We start from the raw sequence: 16,331 nt of genomic DNA on the forward strand, positions 1-16,331 counted from the left end.
TCTATAAGTAAGCAGTTCTATAAGTAAATAGTTCTATAAGTAAGCTGTTCTATAAGTAAGCAGTTCTGTAAGTAAGCAGATCATAATTAGCTAAAGTGCAAGTCTGAGAGGAAGCCATATCGCTTGGGAGTATTTTTATGGTTAAAAATAAAACTTGTGATAATTTACTGTTTTATTCTACAGCACTTTTAGATTGTCACCACAAACATTGGGCACATCATATTTAAAGTAATCCTGGTCAAGTTATATTAACATTTATTAATAGAAAGTGACACAAAGGAGCATTCAGTAAGGTAAATGCGCAAAGGCCCAATCCCAGAGCTCTCTCTGGGATTTAAACTCACAACAATTCAGTCACCAGAACAACTGGAACATCTATCACTGTATTAGTCTTCATCCAAATCTGTGTATAGTCATTAGTGAGCAAAGTGCAGGCTCAGTGAACCTGATGTGTAGGCTGGGTTCATTAATGCCTGTTGTTTTCAAAGTGGGATCTCTGAAGCATAGGCAGGAGATACACAATTTTAATTTGGCACAGTGTTGGAAATTACAATCCACCACTGTCGCAGTAAACTAGGTTATTATATTTGAAGATAAAATGTATTATTGATTTCCTGTAGTTATTAGCTGGTTTGCCTGGCCATATAATAAACTAAAAAACAAGTCAGCCTATAAAAATGTAAGCAATATCTCATGAGTAAGTGTTTGGTTATGCTGAATATTGGCACGGCTGTGATTCGCTGCAGGTAATCGTAGCTAATCACAGCCGTACTGATATTCAGTATAAGCATGCAATTGTCAGTGCGATATTGCTTTTATACAACAGCTCTATGAACAAGAAATTAATATAATAAAAAGTGACATTTCAGACACAATTTGGCCAAATGTTCTGTTTATTTTTGCTCCGTTAGTGGAAATAGATCATGAAGAAGCCACCATCACATTTAAAGCCAACATCTAGGCTGTTGGCTATCTGGTAGCTAGCTCAAATTGATCTGCACATTCCCATTAAAGGTGCTTCTGATCAAATTGGCGTCCCTATTCCTGAAAAGCATCATTTGCCATGTCTGTTGATGGTGTTGCTAACACTACTGTAGTAACTGTTTCGAACTAGGGAAGTGGAATTTTAAGTGGCGAACACAGACGAGCGTAGTGATACACACAGTGAAATGTCCCAGTGCAGTTATAGTAAATACAAGCACTCTTGGAGTGCAGCTCAGCCATTCAAATTAGTGGATTGGAACTAACTGTTGTATAAAATACCTTATAACCTAGGGCCTAATATGTTCTGTTGTTGGAAAATTCAGGAATGGAAATGCCGTAGGTCTCTAATAAATAGCCAGAATATTACTGTATTTGACTAATGAGCTTAATATTTAAATAGAAAAAAAACCCCATCTGTGCTGAGAGGGTCCAGGAAATGTGTCATAGAGTTAAAGGGGGTCACTGGTCGCAAGAACTTTTGAGAACCCCTGCCTTAAAGCGATAGTGCACCCAAAAATTAAAATTCTGTCATCAGTTACTCACCCTCATGTCGTTCCCCATAAGATTTTCGTTCATTTTCGGAACACAAATGAAGACATTTTTAATGAAACCTGGGAGATTTCTGAGTGTAACCAATAAAATGAAAGCCAGTGCATACAGTGGCCCAATGGCTGTCAAGATTTCAGGGCAGGTTAAGATTAAGGCCAACCACTCCAGCTTGAGATGAATGAATATTAGGTGAGAAATATTAATTATCACTTTGGTGTGAAAACATCCCCTGTCAGGATTATCTTCCATGGCAACAAGTGGCCATAGCATGGAAGGTTATGTCAGAGATGGTATATAACCGGGTGTATACGAACGTGTGCAATTTAACATTCCCGGACAGTACATTTCTGAATACGTCCGAAATACAGTGCCGTATACAGTAATCTACTGGTTCGATTACAGCTCTTTTCATGCAGTAAGGGATGCTGAGGGACACAAACTGAGTCACATAGAACAACCTTTGTGACAAAGATGTCTTCAGATTTCAACATAGAGGACGACTTGCATTTTGTTTGCAACGACATGAGGATGAGTAATTGATGACAGAAGTTTAATTTTTAGGTGAATTATCACTTTAAACTATGGTTTCAATACCATAGTCACCATAGTTACCATACCATGCTAATACATGATGTAGACATTAGAAGAAGAGAGTATGTTGTATGATGCATGCAGCGTTGGCGACGCTAACAAAAAAAAAAGACGTATTTATGAACAGAAAGCTTGGCATTTTTTGCTAAATCCTGGCACAGTAGAGCCTCTCCTTTAACTGTAGGAAGACAATCTGAGTTAAAGAATATCTTTCTATATTCCCATTGGTGTAGGGACTCGGTGTTGTTTTGGCCCTTGTTAGTGAGGTGTTAACAGCAAGCTATCAGTGGTTAGGGAGTGTGAGGCGATTGTGTTAGCACAACATGGGCATGTGACGTGCTTGTAAGAACCATATGTACAAAAATGACGAGTAATTATAAACCCGTTCCACGGAGAGCTTGAGAAGTGTACCCACCCACATATTAAACCATGAGTAAAGAGAAATAAATGTAGAATAAATTTAGAACTGGAAGTTTTGTGAGGGTTGTTTTTGTTTTCCCTGTTCAGACAAGTGTCCCTCACAGATTTCTTCCCCATTTTAGTGTTGTGTAAAATATTCATAATATTGCGTGAGATAAGAGAAGTGTTGTAGTTGTGTGTTGTTTTGCTTTCCATGCTGCTCCTACGTTTTATTTATTTATTTTTATTAATTTTTTTTGCCGCGCTCTTGCGTCATCGTGCACTCAGCGGCGCGCGCGCCCGAGACTATAAAAGCGCAGCTGCGATGAGGCGCGAGCGAAAGTGATACACAAGCAAAACCGCTCCTGTTGCTGCTTGAACCTGAGAAAACTGACAAAAAAAAAGCAACCTGTGAGTAATTTTCAACGTATTGTTTTGTAAGTACCGCGGTGGCCAGGTGTGGGCCGACCAATCGCTTATCAGTGTGTGGGAAGAGGTTTTAGTGGAGCAGAAACACGAACTCTAGCGCGTGAGAGCGTTTCCGCTCAAACTCGAGCCACTTTACTGGCATGCTGCATCACCTGGAGAATTTTTTTCAGTCTTCTTTTCATCCAGACCTTTTTTTAATCAATTGAAATGATGCAATTAGTTCATGGGCAACATCACTGGAACACATTATGGATTAAAGACGGACACCAAACGAGCACCAAGGACCAACTGTTATTATAAACATATATAAACAAATATTTGTTTCTTTGCACGCGCTGCATCCAAACGCGCATTTTCCCCTCACTATTACCAGCATCTTATTGCGATGCTAAAGCGATAAAGGACGGCAGCGGAGCGCAGATGACTTTCAGGCAATTTTTGGATCACATTTGCATTTGCTGAAAGAGAAGAGAAAAGAAAAGAAAGCAAGAAGATCATGAAGATGTCTCCTCCTGACCGAAGGAAAAGCATGCGCGAGCTGGCGCTGGAGATCGGAATCCGAGTGCTGCTCTTCGGAGTTTTCGTGTGAGTAGCGTTTTACAGTCTCATAGCAAGTCGGGCAAAAAAAAAAAAAATAAATATTTTGGATAGATAGATGGGAAAATACATATCCAACGAAGAATATGTCAAAATATCACTGCATTTGGAGAGAGTCATTTGAACGAGGTTTGTGAGTCTAGGCATGGTGTTTTTTAATCACAGCTGGATCTGTCGGAGCTTTTGAAATTTCAGGTGTGTAGTGCTTTTGGTGAGCAGAGACAAGAGGGCATTCATAATGTACATTTTACCAACCGTAGTGACAGCACTGCAGTGCTTTAAACAGAAGAAGAGAACAGCAAAATATCCCACATGTTGTCTGAAGCTATGTCACCAGTGTTAACAAGGTAATATATTTGAATTTTACTTGTGTGCATCATGGAATACTGTATATACCCTATATATATATATATATACATATATATATATATATATATATATATATATATATATATATCTCCAGCCATCCATTTTCTTTACCGCTTACCCTACAGGGTCATGGGGAACCTGGAGCCTATCCCAGGGAGCATCGGACACAAGGTGGGGTACATCCTGGACACGGTGCCAATCCATCGCAGGGCACACTGACATACACATTAACACACCCATTCATAAACTACGGACACTTTGGACATGCCCATCAGCCTACCATACATGTAGTACCCGGAGGAAACCCCTGCAGCACGGAGAGAACATGCATACTCTGCACACACAGGGCAGCAGCAGGAATCGAACCCCCAAACCTGGAGGTGTGGAGAATGTGCTAACCACTAAGCTTTTGGCTTATAATATGAGCACAAATATTTATATTTGTACTCATGTTGGCTTATAATATGACCATAAATTCTAATTAGGCATAACAGTCTATAATATGTAAATTATCTAATTTTCTGAAAATTCTGGAATGAAAGAATGGCCTTTCAAAATAGAAACAGGTACTGCATTTCATTGGCTCTGTATAGTACTCTGCACAGTGACAGTAAAGTTGAATCTAATCTAATCTGATCTAACATATTAATCTCGAGTTTACTCCTCCAGTCCAAAGACATGCATTATAAGCTGACTGGCATCTCTAAATTGTCTGTAATGTGTAAAAGTGTGTGCCATTGACCCCTGCGATGGGTTGGCACCCCATCCAGGGTGTCCCCTACCTAGTGCCCAGAGTTCTCTGGGATAGGCTCTAGGCTCTCCCATGAAACTGGGTAGGATAAGCAGTATGGAAAAAGGCTGGGTGGAGTTCTTACTGATACAGTAGTAGCTTTCGAGATTGCAGCAACGTGAATTCCACATGTCTTCATTCTCACAGTCTTGCACCATTGTTTTTTATTGGTGACTGGACTATAAAAGCATCGTCCGCGTTGTGTGTATCTATTACAGGAGTCAATCATTCATTCATCTTCAGTAGCTGCTTTATTATGATCATGGTTGCACTGGATCCAGAGCCTGTACTAGTCCATTGCGGGACACTATGCAATTTACACTTGCACTAACACTTCAATCATTCTCTATCAAAAACACTCCCCTCTTGAGGAGAAAACACAAAACCAGTCCTCCTCAGTCCAGCTCTGCCCTACACACAGACTCAAATCCTATCTTTAATTTAAAGTGCCAATGCAGTGAGCAGTGACTTCAAGCTGGATGATGTGAAGTGAAAGAGAAGTAATCTCGTGCTTAGCTTGAAACAGGTGACCATTTCTTTCTTAAGGGAGTAATGGGGATAATTTGGACCTACGCTTCTAGGTAAAGCGACACGTCACAAATTGAATTAAGATTTCATTAGTTTTATGCAAATCACTTATGACATGGTAAAGCAACCAAATAATTGGTTTCAGCAAATTAATTGGACTAGTGACATGGTGATGCCAGGCCACTGTCATCCTTTGGCAAAAAAAAAAGGATGAGGAATTGCTGTTTTGGCACAACAAATACAAGATAAGATGCCAGATCATCTAATCATAATTATTAGCTCTTCTACTGTATGTGCAAACTTGATAAGAATAGCTGGACTGAGTTTTCTGAGATAAATGCATGATACATACGGATATATTGAGAAACTAAACTATGACCAGCAAGCAAACAATTGGCTATTAAGCATTTTACACATTTGGAAGATGCCATTATTCAGAGCGACTTATATTTATGTCATTTATACAGCTGAGTAGTTGAAGGTTAAGGGCCTTGATCAAGGGCCCAGCAGTGGTAGTTTGGTGGTGCTGGGATACTTTGATATTTCATCATTATAAATATTTTGGCTAAATCCTTCTGCTACTTAGCCCTAGAAGGATTTTTTTGTTCTTCATGCACACATGTACTCAACATTGATACTGTTTAGTTTAATGTGGAAATGAGACACTAAGTTTAGTAAACCAAAAACCACTTTAAACTAAATTATGTCCACATGTCACTACATGTTCCCTGGGACAATCTCCAGGCTTCGCGTGACCCTGTGTACGTGGGATAAGCGTTACAGAAAATGGATGGGTGGATGTATTTTCATGCGCTTGCTAGGATAGGAAGTAGCTGGGACAGACATTCTTTACAGGATATGATCTAATCTTGGTTCTGTTGAATAAGCATGCTAATGAGTTTATGGGCTTCTCATCTTGGCAAAAAGTGACATTTTTGATAGACAGAAATCTAGAAACATAGACAACAGGCCAATCCAGTGAACTCAGTAATTTATGTCTGAACGGCAAAGCCCAGTGGTTTAGCAGTAAAGCAATAATGTACAACTGAACAATCAATTTTTAATGCTTATTGTTCAGTTAAGCAGAATCCTTGAAACAGCGGTACTTAAAAATCCATACACTGGCTGCTAACTTTGTGTGTCAGAACCTCGTGTACACTTTTAGGAAGAAAAAAAAGAACAAATCTATAATCCAAAATGGGTCACTGGTTTGTCCTTCTGAGGAAACGCTGGGAAATTTTTATGTTGGAAACTAAAGAGCATAGCACTACAGTAGAGGCTAGGTGTACATCTCACATGCATCAGTGAATAAGAGTGCACACGATTATGCAGAAGATTATTGTTGGCATTTGTTAGAACATAAATACTTACTGTCATCTTCTTTTGGTTGCTCATTCGGCACTTTGTGGTGTATGAGCTCCACTGTATAGTCGTTGCTCTGGGTGCTCAGTCAACCACTTTGTTCACGTTGGGCCAATTTTAATGGGCTTAGAAATAACATGTGCCAAGAAGTGTCTTTGCAGAATGCTGATCCTGAGCCAAGAGTTTGAGGAATAGTGTTTGACAGACCAGTTGCACTCAGCGGACAGAAAGAGATTTGCCAAGTACTAAGGAGAAGGTAGGCAAGTAAAAGCCTTGACTGAGTTCAACGTTTTCCACTTCCATGTGTTTCCAGATCACTCAACTCAGTGAGTAAAGCTGATCAGTCACTTAATTTCACTACCCCTGGTGTTTTCCATGGTGAAAATAAGAAGCAGAAGCACTAAGGAGGCGATTTATAGTAAACACACCTTACATTTGTCTCATTTAACATTTGAGCCTGATGACATCTGTGGAGAGACTGGTGGGAGTTGTTAACTGAAATGCCCGCTATGTGTAACTGATAAGGTCTAACTGTTTCTTTGCCTTGTCATTAGGCAGCAGGGTATTTAAATTACATTGGGTTGAAAACAAGAACAACATTTTGTCCTTTTGTCAGGCTTTTATTGTTCAACTGTATTCAGGCATTTAAATCAAACATATTTGGGTATACAGTAGGGCTGCTCGATTATGGCAAAAATCATAATCACAAATATTTTGGTCAATATTGAGATAATGAATATTAAACACTATTATTCATTGACTTTGGAAACAGCATGCATTTATTGAACTTTTTAGTTTAATTTTTTTAATTGTATTTTTAACAGTGGATTTCCTTGAATATAATTCAACTGAAAAAAAGCAATGTATAATAAAAAAAGTAATGTATAATAAAAAAGTAACGTATAATAAAAATAAAAATAAATTAGATCACTATGCCTCTACATGTACTTTCCTTACTTATTCCAGCTATGGATAGCAGCTTACATTCGTTTTTTTTGTGCTTTTGCACGAAATTTCTGTGTGTTCCACATCTCTTTTTTCTGTATTGATGTTTGTCTTGTAAGCTAGAGGAGCACGTCACGTGATGCGAATCACATGAAATTAGCCAATTAAATTTTGTCTTCTGGTTTAGATCAGCCTGTAGTTTCTCACTATTAGTGAGCTCTAGAAAGGAAAAAAATAAAAAATATATATATATTGGTGTGTCTAAAGTGTCCGTAGTGTATGAATGGGTGTGTGATTGTGTGCCCTGCGAAGGACTGGCAGGGTGTACCCCGCCTTGTGCCCAATGCTCCCTGGGATAGGCTCCAGGTTCCCCGTGACCCTGAAAAGGAGTAAGTGGTAGAAGATGGATGTGTATATGTATACACACACACACACACACACACACACACACATATATATATATATATATATATATATATATATATATATATATATATATATATATATATATATATATATATATATATATAGTAGTTGGTCCCGACAGCACCAAAAGTACATGATACTCGATACCAAAGTCGATACCACAGTGTGGTATAAAATTTAAAAAATTAAATTAAAAACTCTCCTGGAGGACATCCTCCTCTGGCTGATACTGGCAAGAAGAGAGAGAGGGGGGGATATTTTAGTTATCAAACACTGTCTGACAATGAGTGGAGGTGCACTCCCAAACCCGCGTGCGCACACACACTCGCACACAGATGCGCGCACGCACACACACACACACACACACACACACACCTTATACTCTGAATGCAAGCATTAGTTTAAATTCACTGATATGGTGGCAGGCCAAAAAGATTTATTAAAAGCATAATTATTAGTGACAGTAGCTACAGTATCTCACAAAAGTGAGTACACCCCTCACATTTTTGTAAATATTTGATTGTATCTTTTAATGTGACAACACTGAAGAAGTGTCACTTTGCTACAATGTAAAGTAGTGTGTGTACAGCTTGTATAACAGTGTAAATTTGCTGTCCCTTCAAAATAACTCAACACACAGCCATTAATGTCTAAACTACTGGCAACAAAAGTGAGTACACCCCTAAGTGAAAATGTCCACATTGGGCCCAAAGTGTCAATATTTTGTGTGGCCACCATTATTTTCCATCACTGCCTTAACCCCCTTGGGCATGGAGTTCACCAGAGCTTCACAGGTTGCCACTGGAGTCCTCTTCCACTCCGCCATGATGACATCACAGAGCTGGTGGACGTTATAGACCTTGTGCTCCTCCACTTTCCATTTGAGGATGTCCCACAGATGCTCAATAGGGTTTAGGTCTGGAGACATGCTTGGCCAGTCCACCACCTTCACCCTCAGCTTCTTTAGCAAGGCAGTGGTCATTATCATGCTGGAATACGGCCCTGTGGCCCAGTCTCCGAAGGGAGGGGATCATGCTCTGCTTCAGTATGTCACAGTACATGCTGGCATTCATGGTTCCCTCAATGAACTGTAGCTCCCCAGTGCTGGCAGCACTCATGCAGCCCCAGATCATGACACTCCCACCACCATGCTTGACTGTAGGCAAGACACACTTGTCTTTGTACTCCTCACCTGGTTGCCGCCACACATGCTTGACACCATCTGAACCAAATAAGTTTATCTTGCTCTCATCAGACCACAGGACATGGTTCCAGTAATCCATGTCCTTAGTCTGCTTGTCTTCAGCAAACTGTTTGCGGGCTTTCTTGTGCATCATCTTTAGAAGAGGCTTCCTTCTGGCACGACAGCCATGCAGACCAATTTGGTGCAGTGTGCGGCGTATGGTCTGAGCACTGACAGGCTGAGCCCCCACCCCTTCAACCTCTGCAGCAATGCTGGCAGCACTCATACGTCTATTTCATAAAAACAACCTCTGGATATGACGCTGAGCATGTGTACTCAACTTCTTTGGTCGACCATGGAAAGGCCTGTTCTGAGTGGAACCTGTCCTGTTAAACCGGTGTATGGTCTTGGCCACCGTGCTGCAGCTCAGTGTCAGGGTCTTGGCAATCTTATAGCCTAGGCCATCTTTATGTAGAGCAACAGTTCTTTTTTTCAGATCCTCAGAGAGTTCTTTGCCATGAGGTGCCATGTTGAACTTCCAGTGACCAGTATGAGGGAGTGAGAGCGCGATGACACCAAATTTAACACACCTGCTCCCCATTCACACCTGAGACCTTGTAACACTAACAAGTCACATGATACCGGGGAGAGAAAATGGCTAATTGGGCCCAATTTGGACATTTTCACTTAGGAGTATACTCACTTTTGTTGCCAGCAGTTTAGACATTAATGGCTGTGTGTTGAGTTATTTTGAGGGGACAGCTAATTTACACTGTTACACAAGCTGTACACTCACTACTTTACATTGTAGAAAAGTGTCATTTCTTCAGTGTTGTCACATGAAAAGATATAATCAAATATTTACAAAAATGTGAGGGGTGTACTCACTTTTGTGAGATACTGTACATTTAGCTTACAGGACACGGGCTGAACGGCGATGCATGGTGGCCCATTCAGAGGTAGTTTATAACAGTGCAATGCGTTAGCGTCGTTAACAAATAACTGGCTATCGTAAACATTACATGGAGCATAACGTTAGCTGGTTCCACGGCCACAATGCCAGCTGCCTCAAACAAACATAATATAGGGACCGTCTTTCAGGTGCTTCGCCAAATTCTAGGTGTTTTCTCGCTTTGTTTGAAATGAACGATAGCATCGGTTGCACACCGGCTTCACAGCATCAATTATGTTTGTTCTCATCCGCCTCGAATGTGAAGTATTTCCATACTCCATACCACCTTTCCTCTCAACAAATCGTGGCTCAGCTAAACTTCTGTAGTTTTTCCCATGTACTTGTAGTTCTTGTTGTTCTTGTTCACCACTTGTGGACTGACTAAAACATTTGCGCGTATTTGCTGCCCCCATCAGGTCCGGAAGAATTGCAATTCATTAGAATTGGTACCAATGCTACTGCAGAAAAACAAGTACCGTCACGTTTTAACAATGTTGGTACCAACTTGGTACCGAAGTATCGGTTCTCGTGACATCCCTACTATATACAGTGAGGGAAAAAAGTATTTGATCCCCTGCTGATTTTGTACGTTTGCCCACTGACAAAGAAATGATCAGTCTATAATTTTAATGGTAGTTGTATTTGAACACTGAGAGACAGAATAACAACAAAAAAATCCAGAAAAACGCATGTCAAAAATTTTATAAATTAATTTGCATTTTAATGAGGGAAAAAAGTATTTGACCCCCTCTCAATCAGAGAGATTTCTGGCTCCCAGGTGTCTTTTATACAGGTAACGAGCTGAGATTAGGAGCACACTGTTAAAGGGAGTATAAAAGACACCTGTCCACAGAAGCAATCAATCAATCAGATTCCAAACTCTCCACCATGGCCAAGACCAAAGAGCTCTCCAAGGATGTCAGGGACAAGACTGTAGACCTACACAAGTCTGGAATGGGCTACAAGACCATTGCCAAGCAGCTTGGTGAGAAGGGGACAACAGTTGGTGCGATTATTCGCAAATGGAAGAAGCACAAAAGAACTGTCAATCTCCCTCGGCCTGGGGCTCCATGCAAGATCTCACCTCGTGGAGTTGCAGTGATCATGAGAACAGTGAGGAATCAGCCCAGAACTACACGGGAGGATCTTGTCAATGATCTCAAGGCAGCTGGGACCATAGTCACCAAGAAAACAATTGGTAACACACTACGCCGTGAAGGACTGAAATCCTGCAGCGCGCGCAAGGTCCGCTGCTCAAGAAAGCACATATACATGTCCGTCTGAAGTTTGCCAGTGAACATCTGAATGATTCAGAGGACAACTGGGTGAAAGTGTTGTGGTCAGATGAGACCAAAATGGAGCTCTTTGGCATCAACTCAACTCGCCGTGTTTGGAGGAGGAGGAATGCTGCCTATGACCCCAAGAACACCATCCCCACCGTCAAACATGGAGGTGGAAACATTATGCTTTGGGGTTTTTTTTCTGCTAAGGGGACAGGACAACTTCACCGCATCAAAGGGACGATGGACGGGGCCATGTACCGTCAAATCTTGGGAGAAAACCTCCTTCCCTCAGACAGGGCATTGAAAATGGGTCGTGGATGGGTATTCCAGCAGGACAATGACCCAAAACACACAGCCAAGGCAACAAAGGAGTGGCTCAAGAAGAAGCACATTAAGGTCCTGGAGTGGCCTAGCCAGTCTCCAGACCTTAATCCCATAGAAAATCTGTGGAGGGAGCTGAAGGTTCAAGTTGCCAAACGTCAGCCTCGAAACCTTAATGATTTGGAGAAGATCTGCAAAGAGGAGTGGGACAAAATCCCTCCTGAGATGTGTGCAAACCTGGTGGCCAACTACAAGAAACGTCTGACCTCTGTGATTGCCAACAAGGGTTTTTAAACCAAGTACTAAGTCATGTTTTGCAGAGGGGTCAAATACTTATTTCCCTCATTAAAATGCAAATCAATTTATAACATTTTTGACGTGCGTTTTTCTGGATTTTTTTGTTGTTATTCTGTCTCTCACTGTTCAAATAAATCTACCATTAAAATTATAGACTGATCATTTCTTTGTCAGTGGGCAAACGTACAAAATCAGCAGGGGATCAAATACTTTTTTCCCTCACTGTATATATATATATATATATATATATATATAAATATATATATATATATATATATAAATATATACAGTATTTAGACCAGCTGTCATGACGCTAGAGGAAATGAGTGCAATGATATCAAACGTTATTTCTTTTTGTTCCGCATTGGACTCCTTGAAACCAAATTATTTCCAAAACGGCTGAAATGGTATAACCTTTCTTGTCGACCAACGCCGCTTTTTCTGACATCTTGGCTCGAGGTGAACTAAAAATGCCAAAGCCTGGCGGGGAGTGAGTTTGGCCTTTTAGGGAGGGGTGAAATCACACCGCTGTAAAGAAAAATGTTGCGTGGTTTTTAAAAAGACAAACTGAGAAAATTGCAAAATGGAATGCGGCACAACAATCATTTTATCATAATTATTTTGTTTTCATAATCGTCGGATGCCATAATCAAAATTGAAATGGAAAATTCGATTAATCGCACAGCCCCAGTATACAATGTGAGCAGTATTGTACACCATGAAGTTACATTGCAGTTTTTGCAGCAGCATGAGAACTAGTGTAACATGGAAGTCTTTGCATGTAGTCTACATGCATCGTCTAATGTAAAGTTTGTTAGGGAAGATTAAGAATCCATGTCCTCAGTATTATAAGGTTCTATATTGTGTATTTGTATCTGTAGGTATGCATACTGTATCTGTATGTCCTTACATGGAGCACATGGAATTCCAAGTAAAATTCAAAGCATTAACATTTATGCATTTTCACTTAAAATAATTTTTTTCTTGTTTAATATACTTCATTGCAGAGTGTGCAAAAAAGTTCTTGTTTGTTAGTATACAGTTATTTGGAAACTCTTCAATGTTTGTGTAGAACTCGTTAACGAAAGGTTCTTCAGTTGTTCTACAAGAGGTTCTGTAGATAGTTAAGGATTCCTGGCGTCCGAAAAGGGTTATATTTGGATCCCATTCTGTTCCTTTGTTGTACAGTAATAGTTCCCCAAAGAGGTTCTAGATTTGACCTTGTATCTTGATACAAGCAGTAATCTTGGTAAAGCAGTGAAATGAAACTTTCCATTAAAGGCACTTAATACTATAAAAACTATTATCATCAGCTTCTTTGCATCTCGTTAAACATTGCTCACTATACCACTTGTGTCAAAATGAGTGTATTCTTTTCTTCTATATAACTTTTTTTTTATCCTCAGATTTTCTCCTCTCAAATGCAATACTGACTTCACAACATTTCCTTCCTAGATCATGAGTCCGTCTTTGCAGTTTCTAAGTGCAGCTCTTGAGTCTGACAGCAAAACTTTCTATTCAAGGCCACAGTTTTCTGAGCTAGGGTTGAATGGAAATCTATCATGGAAAGGGAAGGCATGGTATTTCAATGTTTTACATTTTGAAGTTTCTCTCATAGAATCCATGCTGACCAGCTTTACCATTTTGATAGATTTTTAGATGTATTTTAGACATATTGTGTTCAGAAAACACCATATCAGTCCCTCCAGGATTTTCCGATTATGCAGTCGCAGAAATTAATGCAAAATCAAGGAAACAATATTCAGAGGAGCTTGCAATTTAAAAAAAAATCTGCATATTTGGACCAAGATGCGCCACATGGCATAATCACAACGCGCATTCAGCCAAAGCCCTCTTCAATTCATGTGCATCGAACAAAAAAAAAAAAGGTCTCATTTACCAATAAACATCACTGCAAAAGACTTTTTGCAAATTTTAAAAAGCCGCAGCCAAATCTAGCATTTTTGGCTGAGAAATCCTGTATGGACTGCCATATGGCCAAAAGTATGTGAAAGCCTGACCATCACACCTATATGTGGGCCTTCCTCAAACTGGTTCTACAAACTTGGAAGCACACAATTGTCTAGAATGTCGTTGTATGCTTTAACATTAAGATTCACCTTACCTGGAATTAAGAGGCCCAAACCTGTTCCAGCATGTCAGTGCAATTGTACACATAGTGACATCCATGAAGACATGGTTTGCCAAGGTTTGAGCGGAAGAACTCAAGTGGCCTCCACAACGCCCTGACCTCAACCTCACTGAACACCTTTGGGATAAACTGGACTGCTGTGTGCACACCAGGCCTCCTCACTCGACATCAAATCTTGACTTCACTAATACTCTTGTGGCTGAATGTGCAAATCCCTACAGCCACACTCCAAAATCTAGCGTAAAACCTTCACAGAAGAGTGAAAGCTGTTATAGTAGGAAAGGCGGGCAGGGACTAAATCTGGATTGGGATGTTCAGGCATATGAATGTGATGGTTAGGTGTCCATATACCTTTGGCTATATAGTGTATGTGTGGGGATTGGAAACAAAACAAAATACATAGAATATACATGGAACTGTAATGAACTTTTCCTGATCTTATATGTTTAGAAATCTGTGCCAGATATAAATATTGGCTTAACTTGATGACACTTTTTTCTTTTTCTTTTCTTTTTTTTTTTTTTACAGACAACATAGAAACCTCAAAGCTCATCTTTAATTCAATTAATATCAAATTGAGTTAGCTATTTAGCTTAAAGAAGTGTATTGGTTGCATTTTAGAAATACATAAGAGGACTTGAGGAAGAAATGAAGTTATGACAGCTAACCTTTTGTTATAAAAGCCAGACTCCTGAGAGGCAATACAAGAGTAAAATTAACTTGATTCTCTCATCCCCTGAGCCATTAACCTTTGAAAATAATTTTGTTTTTACATAAAATAAGCCTCCATTTTTTAAGCCTCCAAGACAAGGGCACAGAGTTAGGGTAACTCATTAATTTGTCTCGTTGTGCCTTGAGATTGTGTAATGGTAAGCAAATATAGTATACATGACTGTTAAACTGCCAACCAAATGAACCACAAAGTGCCATGCAGAGCCTTACACACAGCTTAGAAAGCACTAAAAAAGAAAGGAAATCATTGTGCTGTTTCATCAATTATTCAGTGAAGTGTTATCAAATCACTCAGGTCTTTTACCACACCTGCTGTTTTGTTTCCAACTGTAGTATGCAAATCTGCCTCAAGCGCCAAACATTCAGAGGTCATCATTTGCCTAAAGCATTCGAGTATGTTGCTGCAAAAAGCATGTCATCTGTGTTTAGTGGTATTTATGCACTAAAAAGAGCCTGGAAGTGTGATCCAAGCTAATTGAAAATGAAAATGGAGGCGTGACATTTAAAGGCAAAGCAAAGAAGACCAATAATGGCAGGAAAATGAAATGTGTCACATATATAGTCCCGATAATGAGATTTTGTGCCGTCACTCCGTTCATGACATCTACAGTGATTACAGCTTTTATCAATTGCTGTTTAAAATATTTACCAGTCAGATTTGTTGCTACTCTCACCTAATTTACAAAACCTGATACACAACAATGCAATTACACAGTCATGACTAAAAAACTACAGACACAAAATGTACGACTGCACACATCACTCTCATCCAAATGGTAAATCCACATAAGTAAGCAACAAATGCGTCAAAGCCATTTTTCCTCACTGGCAGAACACAAGATTAGTCATTACATTTCAGAGTACAGAAGGAAAGAAAAAAATGGGGGAACAGAAGCTTGTGGTTTTCTTTCTGAATGATTGAAATTATGGTGTGAAAACCAAAACATTTGGTTCTGTATGGTAGTTTGTCCCACTGAAATTTCTCCTCCGAAACCATTCTAAAAAAGAAATTATTGAGAAAGTAATCCACCTTATTCAAGTTTATTACACTCAATATTGTATTTTACATACGCCTTAGTCACTGCTGATGATGTGTTGTGGATGTCATCACTGAAGCTGGCTTAAATAAATTGGATCCATTGGACACCGAAGTAAGCTTTTCACTCTGTAGGGGAGAACCAGCACGGTTAATACATGTTAGTTGTCTTTAAAAGCATGTACGAAACTGAGATTTCATTATGTCCACATGCAAGTTGCATGCATATCGGAAGTCCGGAAAGTGTGATTTCAAGAAAACAAAAGTTGTTTTCTCAAGATCGCAACATACTTTTCTCATATGGCGAAATGCATCATTAAGCATACGTACATACATTTTTTAATTCTTTAATCGGAGAGCACCTTAATAGAAAATAGTTGGTACAGTGGTAGGGTTGTGGCCTTAC

At 39.7% G+C, this 16,331-nt stretch overlaps 1 protein-coding gene across 1 annotated transcript in view; it reads left to right on the forward strand.

Annotated features, from left to right (window-relative positions):
* Nucleotides 1-2,366: 2,366 nt before the first annotated feature.
* Nucleotides 2,367-16,331, forward strand: part of plpp4 (phospholipid phosphatase 4) — a 112,298-nt gene continuing 98,333 nt past the window's right edge. The window contains exon 1 of the mRNA XM_053620579.1: nucleotides 2,367-3,537. Coding sequence (XP_053476554.1) covers nucleotides 3,449-3,537 — 89 coding nt within the window. The 5' untranslated portion in view covers nucleotides 2,367-3,448. The remainder of the gene's footprint in view (nucleotides 3,538-16,331) is intronic.

This window comes from Ictalurus furcatus, chromosome 3 (genome assembly GCF_023375685.1).
Source record: "Ictalurus furcatus strain D&B chromosome 3, Billie_1.0, whole genome shotgun sequence".
Classification (NCBI taxonomy): domain Eukaryota; kingdom Metazoa; phylum Chordata; class Actinopteri; order Siluriformes; family Ictaluridae; genus Ictalurus; species Ictalurus furcatus.